Raw genomic sequence first — 20,602 nt, forward strand, 5'->3', positions numbered from 1 at the left:
ACTTGGCAGATGAGACTGCTTAATCCAGAGAAGAAATTCACATGGCAGTTGTATACAATTAGTGTATCCACATGCCCTATGAGCCAACCAGATTCTGACCCATGATGTTGCTGGGCGCAGGGGTGTGACTAATTGGCCTACAGTTCCTCTGGTGTTCCTGATTGCTTCTCTAAAAACAGTGGTTATGCTTCCCCTTTGCCAGTCATTGACAACATCACCAGACTGCCACGACTTACTTCTCAAATAGGACATTGTGGCTTAGCCATGTCCCCTGCCCATTCCCTTAGAACCTGCAGGTTCGTCCTAGAACCTGCTTGTCATCCCTTAGAACCTGCTTGTCATCCAGACAAGCTGCCTGGGTTTTTGCCTGACTTCCTCCTCATTGTCGGGATGCTTGGAATATAGGTGGCCCTTGAATATTATATTATAGTCATGGGAGTTCAAGTCTATAGACAAAATAATAAAGTCTAGAATATTTCACTGGTCAGTCCATCAGACTATTTTTAACATTATATTCACTGAAATTACTGGGGATTATGTGCAAAGGAATACCATCATGGCCTGTCACGACTCTGGTTTAAAAACAGAATGGTCTTAGTGGGACTACACTGAATGTTCATTTTCTACAGTCCTTCCTACTAAATACATTTAGTCTTTACTCATACCATTTAGTTTGGGTTATCCAGAATTACTGTTATGAATTAATACCATAGTAGAATTTGCTCATCTGATCAGGCTAAAATATTTTCACAGTTTTCTGGCAACACATGGAATCTTTATGCTACACCTGTGTACAGTACTTCTCTTTAATCATCTATTGTTTTTCTCCACATGTCAAATTTACAAATAAAATTTAAGTATCTCTTATTTCTACTTAAGAAATTAGAAAACTGTAGACTGCACTTGTATTAATACTGCTTATACTGTTTCTTGTTCAACATTTAAGCATTTTAGAAAACTCTTATGTCTTTCAGGTTTCCATTCATACACTGGAGAAAAAAAAATTTATTCCAGGTGGCAAGAAGAATCACTTCTGCTCAGATCTAGTTTGTCAGCTCAGCTTTCACTAATTCCAAGGGTTAGCTTCCACTTTAAGTGCTTGAGTAAGCACAAAATATGTTCACAGGTAGACTGCTTCATGAAATATTTGGTGTGGAGTGAAATGAGAATCTCCCTGGAACATCTGTACTTCAGATAATAACAGTGATTCATGATTATGAAGAGATTATGCTTACATGCTGTCCAGTCAAGTCATAAAGAAATACTTAACCATCCAGGAGTTAGTGGGTCTTGGCTTTTATTACTAGACTCACAGAATGAAATCGGCAATGGTTTAAACAGAGGCTGGATATATATGTATTTCTAAAATGCCTTTTTCTCAATATTCTCAAAACTGAAAGTAGTGACTGTGTTCTCTGCTGCTGTAAATTATTTCAATTCCCTGATTTCAAATTTACTTCACCCCTTTCACCACCAGAGAATTTCTTCACAGATTTCTCAGTTGGAACAGGGCTGCCTTTGAAGAAGATACAACATCTCTATCTATTGCCTGTTTATTATTATTACTGTAGTATATATAAAATGTGGGAAACAAGTCTCTGAAATGTAATTCTTATTTAAATAAACTGCACAAACGTAGAAAGCCAGCCTGGCACAAATACACACAGATCCTGGCAAAGTCTCCTTGTAGTCAGCTGTGCTCAGATGGAAAGGCAGAGACCTTATGAAACCATGCCTCCTGCATTCATCAGTCCTTGGTGGTAACCATGCTTGTCCCTCTACGTGGAACTACCAGCTCTTATCACATCTATCCTCTTTTTTTTTTTCCCTGACCAAAGTCTTCTGACAGCACTGACAAACAGATAGTAAACCAAGATAAAACATCACCAGGTCATGTGATTTGTCAACTAAGAGAATATTGATTGAATAACTGAATCTAAATGACTGTTTGATTTGTGGTGTTAAGTGATTACTGATGTAATATGAGTAGCCTGAACATAAATATTCTCAGGACTGTGTGCAGGAGAGATAGCAGATGAAAGGATTGGGAAACTATTATGTAAGAAATAAACAGGCTGACATTACTGTCAAAATAGATGACATGGGATGCTAAATGAACCTGGGTAAGAAATGTGAATGAGTGTGGAGGTACTCAAGGTCTTGAAGGAAAAAACCAGTTTTACTTTGATGTGATTAGAGAAGAACAACCAGGGTGGTGATTCAGTTGCATAAAGTTAGGATGACGAAGGAGGTGATTGCTAGCGTTTTATGGAGATAGGATAACTGGCAGTGATAGCTGGCAGATACCAGAGGGGCTAAAGAGCAGAAAGAGGTAGCAAACAAGCGAGTGATTAGGGTTTTTCAGAATCTGTCAGACTGTAAAAAGTGAGCTATTTAATAGATAAAGAGGAATAAGTGTCTTGATTTTGGACTGGGTTCTGGCCATCCTATTATCAGTTTAACAAATTCTTACTAGTTTAATATTGACTGAAGCTTTACAGGCTTGCAACAAATGAAGAAAAAGCCTTCTGTCCTGAAATTACAGTCAGGTGTGCTGATTGCTCCCCGCTCCAGGGCAATATCAATCCCTGGCCTTCCTTTATAACAAAGGGAATGCTCAGCCTGCATGGAAACGGGGGCAGGGTATCTACAGGGAAGAAGGTTACATAGAGCCTGACTTGGCTGCAAAGGGAGGGTATATTCATCTAAACAAAGGTTGTTTGTTTTGTTTTTCAACAAGCAATAATCAGTTCATTTTCTCTGTGTAATTCTTGGTTGTGATTATAGCTTCCATTACAAAATAATAGGGTAAGAAGAAGAGGGGGCACACAAAATGAGTACTGCTAAACAGGGAAGAGGGAAAGGCACTGCTTAACCTTATCAAAACAAAATGGTTAAGTACAGTGCTGATGCAAACAAGAGTCTCTCTGTGCCCTATTAATCTAGCATCTGTGGGTGGCTTCTTCCACTTCCTGTTCTGAAATAAGTGACCAGAGTTTAATCATTCTGCTTTAATTACAAGATGAAGGTGAAAATGCCCAATTCTTGGGTATGTCAGGAGTGTCAATGAGGCATTTTCTGTCCTCGTACCTTAGGAAAGAGATGGATGTGTTGGCTAAATGAGCCCTAAATGTTGTCTGGTTGATACCTGGGATGGATTTTTACAAGGAGTCAGCTGAGAACACAGACATTAAGGGATATAAGCTCATAAGACTTCCTGCGCTATTTTCTTAAGCTAGCCTGTGACACACTGTGCTATCCATTGTGAAGTTATGATAAAGTGAAGAAATAAAGCCCAAGAAGAAGAAATGCAACCTTCCTTGACAGCATGAAGTGTGCCTGTATAGAAGAGTTTTCACAGTGAACAGCTGCTTGTATTGAACTGAATACAAGGTTACACAAGGGTACACTGTATTTCTGTAAGGATGGATTCTTGCACCGAGGTCTTAAAATATTCTTCCTAGTTTCATTTCTAAGACTAGGATGGCAACAGACAATGAAGAAGAATGCCTGTTGACTCAGAGCAATACTGAATGCTTACCAAGTTTGCAAGGCAAACATTTTCAAGCTTGCAGTACACAGAATGAGAGCCAGGCCACAATTAAGGGATGGGAACAGGACTGTCAGTAGTAGTGACCAAAAAACCCACCTTGAAGACAGGGCAGGAAATTGATTTAATATGAGCTTCTAGTTACAACACTGTGGCTACAGGAGTGAGGTAACTGATGGATATATGGTTGAAGAGATGATAGATCTGTGTCTGAGGGAGGAGTGAAGATTGATCTCCATTATGGCAGGAAGGCTCAGTGATCCAACACCACTTTCTGTGCAGGGAAGAAAGATTTTTCCAAGCCCACGTGTCACTAAAGAAAGGCTGACATAATAGGCCCTGGAAATTCAGAATGTAAAATCTCATTCTTCTTCCTCACAGGATTTCCTGCTCAGTCCAAATTTCATTTCAAGCTAGTCTGTCAGAGAAACTGTGGGACACTAAGTGGATGGCTGGAACATGCTGCAGTGACAGAACCAGATTCCCAAGACAGCTGGACAGGACTATCACTTCAAAGCTGTGGCAACATGCTTACGTTAAAGCAAATAAACATCTCTGACTCCCTGCAGAGTAGCAATGATTTTACCTTTGTATTTGTCACTGGTGTAGGTGCCGCGATACCACTTCTTTTGGTTTAGCAATGCAGGAAAGTTACTAGAAAACTTGAAACCATCAGAATGGTTAGTAGGAGAATGAAAGGGCTTGAAAATCAACAGTTTGTAAAACTCAATGATGAATGTAAAAGGGGTCTTGATCACAATGTATTAATACCTACAGTGGACTAGAAATCTTGTAACAAAGGGATTTTCAATTTTTCGGTCAATGATGCAGGAGGATTTGATGGATAGGAAATGGAAGCTAAGAAATTAATACTGCAAGTGAGTCACATTTGAATAAGAAAGGTGACAATGGGAACAATTTACCTATTACTTCACCACTGTTTATTTTTAATCAAAACTGAATGGTATTCTGAAGATAGTGTTCTAGTTCTCTTACCGTAAATAGCTGACGGTGGCCTTAGCATATAAAACATTCATATCTGTACTTTTCTGTTAAGCAAGAATGTTAACCTGCTATGACTTAACTTGCGTCTGCTACTAAATTAGAAAAAACAAATCCAACCCGTAGTCCTTATGGATAAGGAATTGCCTTTTTACTTTTTCTGCTTAAAACAAGGTTTACAAGTATGATTTATGCTCAGTGAATACAGGATTTTCCTCTTTTGTGAGCTGACAAAATGAACTAGCTTGGATTGCAAGATACTAGGTTAAACACCAGCCTTCTTGACATAAAGTCAAACTGAATTTATGCTGAATAATTTGATTGGAAATTAAATCCAATTATCTTAAATCAGCCATTCCAGACTAACAGAGCAATAAAGGGCACTGTGTTTGTTGATTTATTTGACCCTGATGTTACAATCATGTCAAAACATGTAAGCACTATAATTCCAGCTTAATTCATATCGCACAGTACCCTCCCAAATGTTTTGCTCAGAACAGATGATAAAAGGGCTGTCGGCCTTTCAAACATGGGAAATCTTTTGATCTAAAGCAGAAAATTACTTCTGAATTTTGAATTGACAGAATTTTAAAAATTGTTTTGATCTATAGAATATGACTGTCACCAAAACCAGTACAGTCAAGTCTTTTTCTTAACTGGGGGTGGTTTAATGTTCCTATATTGCCCAAAGAATAAAAGGAAAAAGACCATTAAGAAAACAATGAAATTTTTCTACAGTTCCAATCCTCAGGTAAGCATAGAGCCAAAAGAAATAAATGATGTGTAGCTCCTCTTTCTCAAACTGTGCACAATGCTCCAGATCAATAATGTAGGCATAGTAAAACTGGTATGTAACAAAATATGTTGCTGGAGAGCAACTGGCCCTGCAAAAAGCTGCTTAGGTGAGTCTTTCAGGAGTGGTAGCCCCTAGTACTTTAGCACTGATGATATTATCCATGAAATCAAAATAAAAGATGAAAGTCCATATTTGACTCCTTGTTTGACTTCTCTATACAACTTCAAGACCTACACAAGAATTTCAAAGGAGAAACCGAGATGTACACTCAATAGTGAGCTTTCTTTAAAACCATATTTTCTTATGTATATTTCTGATACTACCTTAACATCATACAGATTATGAATATAACATTTTCAACGGGCAGTTTCCATTCCATTCCATATTGGGGGATCACATTTTATTTTTTGTTTTGTTTTGTTATTTGTGTTGCAAGCCTTTCACTGGACTAATTATGCATTGGTATTTTTAAGAAAAAATGTATACTGGAATTTTTCATAGTAGTTCCTAATGTAAAATCTGCTTTTGAGGACCTAATCTGTAGGTTTGTTTGTCTGCTTGTGAAGAGAGAGGTAACATAGGTGAGACAAAAGCAGAAAGGAAAAAAAACTGAACAAAACAGAATAAACCAAATCTCTCAGCCCAGAACTATGTTACTGGGTCATAGCATAATCTGGAGTTGTAAATCATAAATTGTCATGAATAATCTTGTCTGTACTGAGTATGCAGTGAAGCAAATGAGAAAACTCACTAAGCCTGAGTATGGAAATTTCCTAAAGCACCTGGGGTGTGCAGAGAGCATAGCCATCACCTTTCAGTTCACCACTTTTTCAGACTTTTTAATTCCAAAGGGTATTGCAAATCCTATTAGTTTTCATTTAGCAACAAGGGCAGGGTAGAAAGCAGCAGTGTTCAGTGTTTATCTGCATCACTGGATTTATTAAAACTCCCATTTCTCTAGATCACCTCATTACATATTTTGTTTCCAGATTATGTCACAAAGCATCAAAAATAAGTATCTTTCAGGATATCTTAAAACATGGTGAAGAACATTGGAAAGCAGTATGGTAAAGATAGGGAAAATGACCACCAAAGAGGTCTGTGCCATCATTCAAAGGCAGTGTGAGAGCAGGCAGACGTGTTTTCTTCCCGGGAGAATGGTGTGAAGTGCTGCAGGAGTGACAGTCTTCGTCACAGCTTGGGCCCCATCCTCAAAGGTTCTCTCCTTGGCATGAGTTCCCTGGAAGCTGCTATTCACTAGCACCTCCTGGCACTATTGCTCTGCACCCCAGCCTAATTGAGCTCCAGTCTGGGCAGTGCTACAGCTATGAAATGCCAAAGATACAATGCAATGGAGGGGGAAACCCAGCCAGAACCACCAGTGGTGTGACTTCATTTCTGTGAGGCACCTGGTGTGCTGCCCTGTGGCACTCTGCTACTCCCCTACGTGGCACCACTTTTACTTCTGTGAACTTTGTTTTAATGAAAACCAGACCAAACAACCAACCAAAAGAAGCAGGAAACCAGGAAAAGCCTTCCACACCTTCACAAGCAAGGCAATGCAGCACACAATGCACGGGGCAAGCAGGGTCAAGTGGATGCTCACCCTGTAGCTGTGGCTGGACAGAGGGCTCACGGCTTCACTGCGGCCGGGCCACCATTCTCCACAGGAAACCACTGCTGAGGGCTTCCCCGCCTCGGTGTGTAGCCAGACACAGGCCTAAGCTGCACTGGCTGTGCCCAGTTACGAGCTCCTGAGGACAAGAGAGACATGGAGTTCCGGGAGCAGGTACAGTGGAGAGCAACAAAGATAACTGAAGAACTGGAGCATCTCTCTTATGAGGAAAGGCTGAGAGACATGGGTTTGTTCAGCCTCAGGAAGATGAGACTGCAAGGGGAGCTCATCAGTGTCTGCAAGTGTCTGAAGGGAGGGTGTCGGAGGACGGACCAGGCACTGCTCAGTGGTGCTGAGCGACAGGACAAGAGGCAACGAGCAGAAAATGATGCACAGGAACTTCCACCTGAACATGAGGAAGAACATTTTACTGTGTGGGTGACTATGCGCTAGAACAAGAGAGGCAGTGGACTCTCCCTCACTGGGGATATTCAAGAACAGTAAGGAGAAATCCTATGCCAGGTGCTCTGGGATGACCCTGCTCGAGCAGGGAGGTTGGAGCAGGTGACGCCCGCTGCTGCCTTCCACCCTGACCCACCCTCGCCGATCCGCGGAAGCGGCGCCCCTGCCGGGCCCTTCGCCGGGCCACGTGAGCGCCGGGGCCGTCCCGCGCGCCGGGCGGGGCCGGGCCGCGCTCTGCCCTGGCCCGGGCCCTACGGCGGCTGCGCGGCGGGCGGGCGGACGGCGCGGCCATGGAGCGCAGCGGCGACACGGGCGTGTGGCGGCTCCGCGCCACCGCCGCACAGCGCGACCGCCGCCAGCCGCCGCCGCAGGAGGATGGCGACCGCGGCGCGGGCGGGAAGAAGCGGGGCGGGCGGCGGCCGCTGCTGCCGCTGCCCGAAGCGCGGGGGGCGCCGCTGGTGCTGCTGTACCTGCTGGGGCTGCGGGCGCTGGCGCAGGTGTCGCACCGGCAGCTCCTGAGCCGCCCGCCCGCCGCCGCCGGGCCCCGCGACTTCAGCGCCGCCCGTGCCAGGTACGGCGGGGCCACCGGGCGGGAGGGGCGCCGGTGGGTGGCGGTCCCTGGCAGAGGGGTCATGTCATGCTTTGCCCTGGCGAGAGCTCGGAGCTGATGAAACAGCGCGTCCCCCATAGTTTAGTTCTGTTAGTCTCGTGTAGTGTACGGTGTCTCGGAAAGCTTCTTTGCAAGTTTTTAGTTGTGTCAACAAAACGTCGGGAAGACTAAAACTATCACTGTAATTTTAGAGTGTTAATGTCAGGTGTATGTCTTGGTAAAAGTGTGCTTATTCAGACCTTCAGGAAAGGGCATTTATGCATGTACAGAACCTCACTAAAGATAAAATCACTCTTTCCCAATCACTCTTCTGTTCCTTTTTGAATTGATATGTTCAGATCAGAAAGCCAGTACATTGGCTTAATATCATGGTAGTTAAGCTAAGGAGTCCTGAGTAAAGATCAGACCTATATGCCCATTACAAGTTACTGTCTAACTGGCTTTAGCCTTTTCTGCTTACCTTGAGTTTTGAAATAGAGCCATGTACCAAAATGTTACAGCTGTAGGTAAGTTACATACTAAATGTTGAATGTATTGATGCTGAAGTTTTAATTTATGTCTTACAGGGGATATCTTGACAACATTACAGCAATTGGGCCCAGAACAGTTGGAAGTCCAGAGAACGAAGTTCTTGCAGTTAACTACCTCTTAGAACAAATTAGGGGAATAGAAAGAGAAAGCACGGATGCTCACAAGATATCTGTAGACATACAAAGGCCCACAGGCTCCTTTAGCATTGACTTTTTAGGAGGCTTTACTAGTTACTATGCAAACATAACCAATGTGGTAGTGAAGCTGGAACCTCGCAATGGAGCTGAGCATGCAGTGTTATCCAATTGTCACTTTGATTCCGTACCAAATACCCCGGGTAGGTCTGTGTGTTTGTTCCTTGTTTCTGTGTGTTACGTGAGCCGCAGAGCTTGGCTCATGGATTTCTCATACCAAGTAGCCACATTAGATTACTGCACGTGTCAACTAGTCTGTTTGGTCTCAGTGAAATTCATTGCTTAGAGTGACAGGTTGATCCTGTTAAACTTAGAATTTCACTCTCACTTTCTGTAGGCAGCAATTTACAGATGCGTATTTAGATTTCTGGAAGGTTTGGTTATGTCTGCCTTTCTTGTAATTCACTGCTTATGCATATAGTTCATGTGCTGCTTCCACCCATCATCCAGGTCTTTTCATACTTCTTTACTGATTTATTCCTGGCTTTTCTTTCACAGGGTGCTTAGCCAGAGACTATGCCCATCCCCACTAACCAGTCTGTTTTCCCCTCCTTTTGCTGGTATCTCAGATTTTCAGTCTGATATGCTTAAGATATGCCAGGTTTTTTTTGTTTCTTTCCACGTTCAAAGCTCCTGTCTCAAAAGAGTGTAGTGATCAAAGGCTGGGGTACTGTTGCCTTGGTAGTGTCTGTATCTCTTTTACAGCTACTTCGACTATCAGTTTTGTGTACTCGCTTAGTCTTGTTCCTCTACATTTTATAAATCGAATCCTGTTAAATTATTATTGCAGCAAGGGTGTAAACTGCTTTGTAAATTTGTGGGTTTAACAGAGCCAGGAAGGTATGGATCTAAAACACAAAATTTGTTGTAACACTCAGCCACAGGTCTGTGCCTGTTACTGCAGTTGAATAACACCCACAGATGTCACTCACCAGCAGTACAGCTTTTACTGGAGTTTTTTCATTTACATCCCACACAATATTTTATTTTTTTGGTGCTGAACATTGTATTCTTTAGCACATGTGACTAGTCTTCATTATTAAGGAAACAAATGAGTATTAGCTAGAGAAACAAAGCTTTTGCTGGACTCTTTCTGCCTTTTTTCTGTCAACAAATAGTATACAGAACTTCTCTTTCTCCTCAATCATATTTCGGCAATATGAGTTTCCAAATTACACTTAATAAATTCATGATTATTATACATGCTCTGTGATGGAGGAACTGCAGAGATGCTAATTACTGTATATATAGTCTATGTATGTCTACCTAGACTTAGAATATTTAACAAGCATAGTACTGTGATTATTAAAAACTGTTTTCAAATTGATGCCCTGTGTAAATTGCATGTTGATTTCTGTGGGTTATAAAACAGGATTATGTTTACATCAATTATTTTCTTTACAGTTCCTCAGACACTAAAATACTTCACCAACCTTGCACAGAAGTGCCAAAAAAATAAGAGTGGTTTGTATAGGATTTTACAGAAATCTGTAGAGGAGCTGGGAATCAGCCTGTGTGCTTGCTCTTAATCACAAAGCAGCCTAACCCTTTACTGCGGCAAGGAGCTGCTCTGCCTTTTGTTTTCTTAGTATGCCACTTGCACATTACCTAAGCCTTTGTTTTCTCTTCTCCTGTATTTCTCTTAACTATTTGCTTACAGCCTTTTTTCCATTACCGAAAAGGTGGGCTTTTAACCAGAATTAGTATGTCTCAAAGATCAGTGAGTAATATATTTGTAAATCCGGTAATAAAATATAATCCGCTTATGATGCTTGCATACACAAAATGTGTGAAGCAAGACTCAGTCAATCATTAGTTTTAGAAAGCTTGTGTTCCTTGTGAAGGAAAAACATAAACCGTAAAGTCCTAAAATGTGTCTCTTGTTCTGATTCTACTTCAGTTTGTATGGCCTGTTTGATTCTTTTCTGGTAAACTCGATGGCAAAAGCATCTTTGAAATTATCATCACAGACATAATGTAGTTTTTTTAGGTTGGCAATATCTGCCATAAAATCTGTTACGACCTCCTGTCAGTTTTGTTTTGTATGAAGTACTGGGGGATATTTTCTCTGCAAGTTTGTGTTAACGGTCTAAGGCTACATGGCTGCTTTTATCAGATGTAAATCTGTATGTCTCTTGAAGCCAATAACTTTTATTTTTCTTAGCCTCACAGTAAGGCAAGTAAGTTACTAATGTCAGTGGAAACTATACTCCTCTGCTGAGTTTTCAAAACAGCATTTTAGATAAAAGAACTCAGTGTGGCTGAAAGCAGACTACTGATAAACTTGGATAGCAGTTAAGGTCTCTTCCAACTCAGAATATTCTGTGAAATTAATGAAAATCTGTGACGATCAGGGCTTTAAATCAGGTAATTGGGTGGTGATCTATGGAAAGCTTTTGTCAGAACAAGGCAGTAATTTCTGAGAACTAGAGTAGAGAATGGTGCATTGGAAAGATCTCGAATTTATTTATTCCATGCAATAAACTAAAGCTAAAATCTAGATTAAGATTTATGTTTGTATCAGGAATATGTCCTTTTCATAGCAGATACGTCTTACGTTTTGCGTGGTGACAAGCTTTGGAAAAGCTGCTTGTTTTTTTTTTTCTTTTATGTGTAAATTGCACATTTTGAGCAGCTAACTGTACCTAAATAGCATGCTGAGGCTTGACCACATCATTGTCAGCATCTCAGTGCGTGTCAGCATCACGTGTGTAACCCAGGCCCAGAGGAATGAGTTTTAATTTCTGTTTTCTCCCAAATTTTACTTATTAGAGCAGGATAGGGAGGTGCTACAGCTTGCACCAAAGTGAGGGAACTGGGAAAATGGAAGGCCTTGACTAAAAGATGGATACTTAAGATAAAAAACCAGTGGGGTGTGGGAGAAGGTGTGAGATTGTAGTATTGGATGAGGAACTCAGAGAGGACAGGTTACTGAGCTTAGAGTGAAAGGGGTTTCTGCAAAGAAGGAAGGGTGGTGAAAAGTGTCTGATCAGGAAAATCTTTTAGTGTAACGTATACCTTGTGGAGGCTTTTAAAGGTGTGAATTCTGGTATTTCCTAAGCTCTATTTTGCAGTCTTAGCTTTATATTACTTTGGGGTTTTGTCCTCTTAATTGAATGCATTGTAACAGTGTGGAATGCTTTAGGGTGACTTGTGGGGATTGTTACTTTTTAAAATTTGAGTGTGCTGTCAATGAAAATTACATCCTTATTTATTAATGTTGTATTTAAGAAAGTAGATAATGATCACATTGCTTGCCTAGTAACCTGGTTAGTCTGCTTTTCGTGAACAGTAGTACTGGATCTGATTTCTTGCTCAACTTCTGAACATAATTTTTGTTTCAGCTGTTGCTTTCAACTAGTATAGACAGAGGGTACAAGCAGTACCAGAAAATATACTAAAGCTTGACACAATTGTACTCCAGTTAGATTAAGTGACTGAAATAGCATAAACCATTTTTCTTCTCTTGTCTTTGTTGCAAGTCTGTGTGTTTGTTGTAAGCCTTACTATTTTGCTGATTGTTTTAAGGTGCCAGTGATGATGCTGTTAGCTGTGCAGTGATGCTTGAAATACTTAACACACTTTCCAAGTCATCGGAGTCCCTGCAGCATGCTGTCATATTCTTATTTAATGGTGCAGAAGAAAATATTTTGCAGGTGAGAATATGCCAGAATTATAAATTATACATCAAAGCAGCGTATTAAAGCTCTTAACAAAGGAAAGATAATGGCTTGTGTTTATCTCTTGGAATATTCATTAATTACCTGTCTTTTCTGAGGAAAATGTGTATGATTTCAAAGAGAAAAATGCACTTGGATTAAGAATATTGACTGTATTAGTTTAAGTATAAGACTTGCATTTTCTGCATCTGTTTGTGTTATCTGCCTTGTGCAGTCTTGAGTTGTATGCAAACTTGAATGACAGAAAATAACATTTAGGCTTGTCTGGTAGATATTTGACCTATATTTTTTTGTTTTCCCATCAAGGCTAGTCATGGCTTCATTACACAACATGAGTGGGCCAAGTCAATCAGAGCTTTTATTAACCTGGAGGCAGCAGGTGTAGGAGGAAAAGAACTTGTTTTTCAAACAGGTATGAGCTTGCATTGTGTCCAATTTCTACACAAGGTTAATTTGGTAATAAATGATGCAGACTTGAAGGAGTATTGAAAGTGACTCATAAGCAAAAGATAGGAGAATTTCTGTGCCTTTTCCCAGGCCTTTGCAGCAATTAAGTTGTTCTCAGTTTTTAGATACTTCCAGGCTAAAGCACTGCCACAGAAGTTGCCTCATAGGTAGGAAGCCTGTGTAGAGCAGAATAGTAGAAGTTGTGTTTCCCTTTTGCATCAAGGTAAAAAGGAGAAAAACATTTGGATAGCACATATCTCTTAATACTCATAGTTTCATATGTTCTATTTATTTTTCACACCAGTTCTTTCAAAATCTTTGCAGGGAGATTGTGGCATTAGAATTCCATCTCATGCTCAGGAAGCAGCAAAAGTTCTGTGTTTTGTAGGCTGCAGTTAGACCTGTGCTCCATCCTAGCTGGAGTGCAGACTTTCTTGTAGTGCTGAAGCTGCTTAGCTGTTTACATGCACTGAATGCTTTAGGGGAGAGACTTTTTTCTAAACAACAGTATTGATGTGTGATACATACATGATGGATTGGGAGTTCAGCTAAAGGTTGTGACTTCATTATTGCTGGGTCTTTTTGAGACGTGGCTTATCTGCTCTGTCACTGAACACAGGAGGCAACAGTGGTTTGGGTTTTTTGCCCCCAAATGTAGCTAATTCTTTCTCTGAAGTGTGAGTCGTTCAGCCAACCCAGTTGTACTTATTACATAGTCTGTGGGGCAACAGTGTTAAATCTCCAGTGAGTTACTTTGCATTATTTGTTACCATGAGGATGCATATCCTAACTGAAGTTCAAAAACTATTTCCGGTGAACTTTCTGCTCATCTTTTGTTAGGACCTGAGAACCCTTGGTTGGTACACGCATATGTAGTTGCAGCCAAACATCCCTTTGCCTCTGTGGTGGCACAGGAAATATTTCAGAGTGGCATTATCCCAGCAGATACAGACTTCCGTATCTACAGGGATTTTGGCAATGTTCCAGGTATGTTATCAAAAGACATGTCAGTACCTACTACGTTTATAACGAGGATACTGTTCTGCTGTTGACTGTGTGAAGGTCCTCAAATTTGGTTTGTTTCTCACACTGGGAGGGAATTCTCCTGCTCCTTTCCTAAGGGGAAAGAGTTTTTAGATGAGTTTGTCACACAGTTTGCTAGGGATGTATTTAGATGACTGGTGTTTTCCAGAATGGTAGAAAAGTGTCCTGAAAATCAGGAAAATACTCCAGGAATTAGCAGCTATTAAATATTCTGTTTCGAAACATTTTGGTACGTGATGCTAATTACGTACTTGCAGGAATGAAATGTCTGTATTTAATGGATAAACCAAAATAATCTTTTTTAGAGATAGTGAATAGTCATTAATGCATTTTCATTACCCTTGGGTTTTGTTTGGTTGGGGGATTTTTTTGTTGTTGTTGGTTTTGTTGTTTCTGTTTGATTGTCGTGTTTTGGGGTTTTTTTCTTTCTGGTGGTGGTGTTTTGTTTGGGGGATTTGGTTGTTGGTTTTTGGGGGATTTTGGCGGGTTTTGTTTGTTTTTTTCCATAATCGAGCACAGGATAGAAGCTTTTTAGTTTTGCTGATCTGTTTACAGTTTGCCGTTCTTTCTGTTGAGAATGAACAGTGGGAAAGAAATGTGAAGAGTTCACTCAGTGTGAACACAATTCAAAAGACTGTAAACTCCTGAAAAGTCCTTCTTGTCCAGGACAGGTTGTCACTGGAGTCACCTTCAAGAAAAGTGATATTTCTGAATTGATTGTTAGTACAAAGCAGTTGTTCTGGCATATTCTGTACTGTTCTGAAGTACACTTCTAGCCTGAAACTAAAGTAGCTGATTTTATACAATGTGTTCTTTGTTCAGAATCGTACCTGGGTGGTAAATGATTTCTCACTGACCTCTGGGGGTTTTTTATAAACAGATTAAAAAAAAGAATTGAGTTAAAAAAAACTGGTTTATTCCTCAGAATTGAGACCTATTTTGCCAGAAATTGTGAGAATTTAGATTGCAGATAGCAGCTTTTTGCATATGCAGCTGAACAGGTGAATGGGATACACTGAATGTGTAACTAATGAAGCAGAGTAACCTTTGGGTTTTGGTAAATGCTTTTGTTTGTTTGAAGAAATTATTTGGACTTCGAAGTGAAGGGTTTTCAGACCAACTCTCTAAAAGCTGTTTACACCTCAGAAGTACAAAGAGCGCACCTGGTCTTTTGAGAAGGTGATCTGTAGTTTCACAGTGCTGCTTTTTACTACTTTTCAGCATAAACATTTACTGAAGCTTTGCAAGGAAACATTTGGCAAGCACCTTGTACATCTTTTCTGAAGCTGAGATGATCTGGTGTTTCCATGTGTTTCTCCAGTTGCAAGAGATGTCATGGGAATCAGTACATACGAAAGGACCAATACTTTAAAATGTTTTAAAGCTGTTCTGTTTTAAAGACAATGGAAGTCCAGTTAGTTTTACTCCTGCAAAGAAGGCTATTTTGTTCATCTCTGAGGATAATGACTGGGTTACAAAGTAGAGCACCATTTTCTGTGAAGTACCTGGGAGACTTTATTTGTTTTGGGGTTTTAGGATTGCATAGATTTAAAAAATGCTGCTTCTCTTTCTGCAGGAATAGATTTGGCTTTTATTGAAAATGGCTACATTTATCATACAGAATATGACACGTCAGACAGAATTTTGACAGATTCCATTCAGAGAGCAGGTCGGTATTTTAATTCAGTAATTTACCATCGAGTAGTATTGTTGCTTTTTCATTTCGCTGTAAGATTGCTGTAGTGATAAATTAATAATTTTAATTACCCATTTAGTACATGTTGGTTGTGTTCTCAAGAACAAAGAATTAACTGAATACATATCTTTTAAATACAAAAGAAATACATTTGGTCAATTTGGGAAGATAAACTTTATCAGCACCCAGTGATATCAATTAGATTCCACAGTTGCTTTCAAATCAAAGTTATTTACTGCCCATTGATACCTGACTGTTCAGCATTTGTGTTCCTTTTATCTTATTAAGTCCTGTTATTGGTTAACGTTTCTCATCAGAAGCTTTTGAGTAAGTTGGTGGCATAGAGACTGATCTGCCAGCAGAGGTTTTTTGTATTAGAATAGATCTCAGTCAAACTTATGTGGTAGCACACACCACATAAATCCTGGATAAACAGGATTTATTTTCTGCAACAGGTTGTGCTCATTAGACAGACTACAGTGAAGAAAACTATGAAGACCTTTAATTTCCCAGGAAAAGCTAACATAATCCTAAATGTCTCCAGGATTTTGACCATTCATTCTTTAAGCTTATGTACAAGCCAACTTAGATGACCAGCATGAATATGGTTTTTAAACACTTCCTTACACCAGTTTAGCTGCAGGACAGAAAGTAACACTTCTAAATTCCTATTGGAAAGATGATTGTAGTCATGATGGTTTTATGTAGAGCCTGTCCTCCTAAACATATCACAGATTAAAAAAAAAAAAAAAGACACTTTACAGCCAGTAAGAACTTCTAATTGTCTAGTGAAAGCTAAATGAAAGTTGAGAATGATTGTTCTCATTTGGTTACCTTGTTTTGACTGTACTGTGGGAAAGGAAAAGGTGGTTGGTGCCTATAGGCTACAAAGGAATATAGTGGCCTTTTCTTTAGAGTCATGGAGGGAAAGAAAGGCAGGTAATTGATAGACATTGAAACCTGGAGGGGTCACTTAGTGGTGAGGAGAAGAGGAGGAAGATTGGGAAATTATAAACTCTTCTATGGGTTAGCCTTCAAGTCCAGTGCTAAATATCAGAAGTGTAGAAGAAGTTATGGGCTGAAAGCCTGACTGTTCCTCCATTGCAATGGTGTCTAAGTGCATGAGAATTCCCAAGTATACTTATTTTGACAGCTGGGTAGATTAACTCATGTAGAACCCTATTCCGTGTGTACTGTCAAATACCTGTTTGAGAATAATCATTTGTGTTCATGCCTTTGTTGAGGATATTTCTATACAATTTTTCAGAATGGTTATAGTAAAAAATAAATACTGTGTGGTAATTTATCAACCTTGATATAATTATATTGTGTATCTACTGTTTTAATAGGTGACAATATTCTAGCTGTCCTAAAATACCTAGCAACATCAGAAAAGTTGGCTAAATCTTTTGAGTATCGACATGGAAATGTTGTATTCTTTGATATACTTGGTTTATTTGTCCTGGCCTATCCTGCTCGTGTTGGCACAATTATGAACTATATTACAGCAGCAATTGCTGTTTTTTATTTAAGCAAAAAAGTATTACAGCCAAAACCCAGAGGTAAGTCTAGGTTGTTTACCGTTTTTTTTTTTTTTTTTAATTACATTACTCTTTAGCAATTAGCAATTCCTAAAAGAAGAAGTGTAGGTGAAAATGTGTTCAGGCCATCACGGCATCTCTTCAGTTGAACTTCAGAAATAAAGTCTAGGTGTGCAGCATGCCATAGGAGTTGCTTTGTGTTTAAGTCTCTCATCTGAATATTTGTGATGGTGAAAGAATATTATAGGCTTAGATGTCTAGCATTTATGAATCATGATTTTGTCTCTTATCATATCATGAAGATTAAAATTAAATCTTTTAAAGATCTGGGTATTGAAAAAAAATTGCCTTGTATCCATATAATTTTTAAAATTCTGTTAATTCAGATAAGGTGGCAGAATCATGTTTAATGCCTGTCTATAGAGTATGAAAACAAAAAATGGAGAAAATGACAGCAAAGCTTAATAGAGTGTAAACCAACTTAAATCTTCTGATTAGACCTTTTTAGTATGTGTAGGAACATGCCTGTTAAAAAACCTTAAAAAAACACACCGATCTCCTCCTGAAAATCCAGAAAACATTTTTGGAGTAAGAAAATGTTAAAAGAAAAACAACTCAAATTTTTTGTTGTTGGGGGTTTTTTGTGGGGACGGGGCTTTGGGGTGGGTTTTTTTGGTGGTTTGTTTGGTTTGGTGGGGGTTTTTTTGCAGAGGGGGTTGTTCCTGTTTTGGTTTGGGGTTTTTGTTGTTATTTTTGTTGTGGTTTTTATTGGGTATTTTTTGTATACCTAAAAATGGAACTGTGGCTTCATTGGTTCCCTAGTAAAGTTTTTGCTATCACAAAGGCTGTAATCTACAAAACACACCAGTATTTTGGGAATAAACCTTGCAGTGGAGATGTGTGCAAGTAGACATGCACAGAAACAGGCTAAGTGATGTAAACCATGCTGTTAAGATGTCTTCACAGGGGACCCCTTAATTTTGGTCATTAAAGTAGTTACACTGTGGGGTAATTAAAATTTTGATGATTGTCTGCAGTAGAATACACAGGTGTTGAATGAAACTTCTTTTTTCTTCTTCATAGCTGTTCATAACCTGAAGAAGTTATTTACTGCATTCAGCTTAACCCTCACAAGCTGGGTGTGCACACTGGTGGCAGTCCTTATGGTGGCAGTGTTTGTCTCCATCATTGGACGGGCTCTTTCTTGGTACACCCATTTCTATGTTTCTGTGTCTCTCTATGGCACTGCAGCTGCAGCTAAACTCATTCTTGTGCACATGCTAGCCAAGAAGTTCTTCTACAAGGTGGGCAAGACTTTGTTGTTATTGTTGAAGGGCAATGAGGTGTTTAATCTGTGGAAGACCTATCTTTTGAGCTGATTTAAAAAAATGCGAATAGTTTTCAGTATCTAAAATGTTGCTGTAAAAAATTGCTTCATCTAAACATAAGGGATTGTTCTGCTAAATCAGAGAGGTAAGAGCTATGTGATTTAAGACAGCCTTGACCTTTAGGAGCTGCTTCAAAAAAAAGGCGGGAGCCTTTGTGATTTAGGTCTCAACAACCCCAGGCAGTGCCACAGGCTGGGGTAGAGTGGCTGCAAAGCTGCCCACAGGAAAAGGACCTGGGGATGCTGGTGCCAGCAGCTGAACATGAGCCAGAGTGTGCCCAGGTGGCCAAGAAGGCCAATGGCATCCTGGCCTGGATCAGCAACAGTGCAGCCAGCAGGAACAGGGCAGGGATTGTTCCTTTGTTCTTGGCACTGGTGAGGCCACACCTTAAATCCTGTGTTCAGTTCTGGGTCCCTCACTCCAAGAAAGACATGTAGGTGCTGGAGCAAGACCAGAGAAGGGCAATGGAGCTGGTGAAGGGTCTGGAGCACAAGTCCTGTGAGGAGCAGCTGATGGAGTTGAGGTTGTTTAAGCTGGAGAAGAGGAGGCTCGGGGGGACCTTGTCACTCCCTACAACTGCCTGAAAGGAGGGTGTAGCCAGGTGGGGGTTGGTTTCTTCTCCCAGACAGCCAGGGACAGGACAAGAGAAAATGGCCTCAAGTTATGCCATGGAAGGTTCAGGTTAGATATTAAGAGAGATTTCGTAATGGAAAGGGTTATCAAGCTCGGAAACAGACTGCCCAAGGAAGGGGTTGGGTCACCATCCCTGGAGGTATTTAAAAGATGTGTAGATGCGGCACTTAGGGACATGGTGTACCGATGGCCTTGGCAATGCAAGGCCTAGGTTGGACTCATGTGATCTCAAAGGTATTTTCCAACCTAAACAATTCCATGATTATTCTGATTTATAGTTCTGAGCGCAGCTGGAGATGGAACAGAGCTCTTGGTTCTTCTCTGCATTAGGTAAAAGTCATTTAGGCCCCTGCAAGGCTCAGTGAGGATTTGGTGTGTGTTACTTTTCCATTGCTGTCATTTGTCATGATTACTGTCTGTCTACTTGTTTTGCTTAGGATTTTTTTTCATGAACTTACCGTGATTTAACTTGTGTAATAATTTCATAATTATAACAATCCCATATGGTTTTGTGTCTTGAGGTATCTGATAGATGACACTCTTCCAGGGCAGAAGTTGACTACTCAGGCCTTCTAGGCTGAGGTTTTAGGTGCAGTAATAATTAGTCATTCAGCTTGTTGTTACTTATCTTCTCAGCCATTTGTGTGGGTTTTGGACAAGAGAATTTAGGAAGCCTTAGTTGACAGGCAAATACAAATGTTTGAAAAAGTTTTAAGAACTTTGTGACATTTGGTGAATTTTCATCTTATGAAAAGTTCTGAGAGGATCCATCATGTCTTTCTCTGGAAGTAGAGTTTTTAAAAATTTTTTGGGGAAGGGGAGTGTTAACTGGTACATGTATGTTACCAAATACATGTATTTGGTGTTATCCCTTTGTGGAAGAGATGAGCCATTTATAAAATAGATGCATTGTTACAGTTTTCCAGTCTTCTGGATAAGCTGGCTGATACTTTCATTAGCTGTTAAGACATTGCAGGCTCTGGCTCTCCTTCATACCTACTGATTGTTTAATCATCAGATCAGCCATCTCAAAATCAAAAGTGTAGCATGCTGTAGCTTGCACCACAGTGTATCGTTAATGTTGTTTCTGTAACTTGCATTTTACTTAGAAGTTGCATAAAAATTTTGGAAGCCAGTCTCTTCCTTGGCTATCAGAGGCAGTGCCTACTCATGGCTCAACAACTTGTGAGTTGATAAGCTTTATGTTTTGAAATAGATTTGGCAACTTCTATGTTTCTTCGCTCTCCTTCTTTTTTTTCTTGTCACCCCAGAACTGAAGTAGGTGCTTTCTGATAACCGTTGTTCATGCAAGCAATCCTTCTTGCTACAAGCAGGATTTGCAGATAGGAACTTTGCACTGCAAACACTGCAGCATTGCTCATGTAACTTAAAAAAAAAACAAAACCAAAGCAA

The 20,602-nt window shown here is 40.1% G+C and overlaps 1 protein-coding gene across 2 annotated transcripts in view; it reads left to right on the forward strand.

Annotated features, from left to right (window-relative positions):
* ERMP1 (endoplasmic reticulum metallopeptidase 1) overlaps positions 1 to 20,602 on the forward strand; it is a 34,262-nt gene that overhangs the window by 5,770 nt on the left and 7,890 nt on the right. The window contains exons 1-8 of one of the 2 annotated variants that reach the window (XM_048292740.1): positions 7,712 to 7,996; positions 8,602 to 8,903; positions 12,289 to 12,416; positions 12,747 to 12,852; positions 13,728 to 13,874; positions 15,508 to 15,600; positions 16,977 to 17,189; positions 18,252 to 18,472. In XM_048292740.1, the coding sequence (XP_048148697.1) occupies positions 7,716 to 7,996; positions 8,602 to 8,903; positions 12,289 to 12,416; positions 12,747 to 12,852; positions 13,728 to 13,874; positions 15,508 to 15,600; positions 16,977 to 17,189; positions 18,252 to 18,472 (1,491 nt within the window). In that variant the 5' untranslated portion in view covers positions 7,712 to 7,715. Of the gene's footprint in view, positions 1 to 7,711; positions 7,997 to 8,601; positions 8,904 to 12,288; positions 12,417 to 12,746; positions 12,853 to 13,727; positions 13,875 to 15,507; positions 15,601 to 16,976; positions 17,190 to 18,251; positions 18,473 to 20,602 lie in introns of those variants that run through there. The other variant, XM_048292741.1, reaches the window with a different exon arrangement.

Source organism: Corvus hawaiiensis, chromosome Z, assembly GCF_020740725.1.
Source record: "Corvus hawaiiensis isolate bCorHaw1 chromosome Z, bCorHaw1.pri.cur, whole genome shotgun sequence".
Classification (NCBI taxonomy): domain Eukaryota; kingdom Metazoa; phylum Chordata; class Aves; order Passeriformes; family Corvidae; genus Corvus; species Corvus hawaiiensis.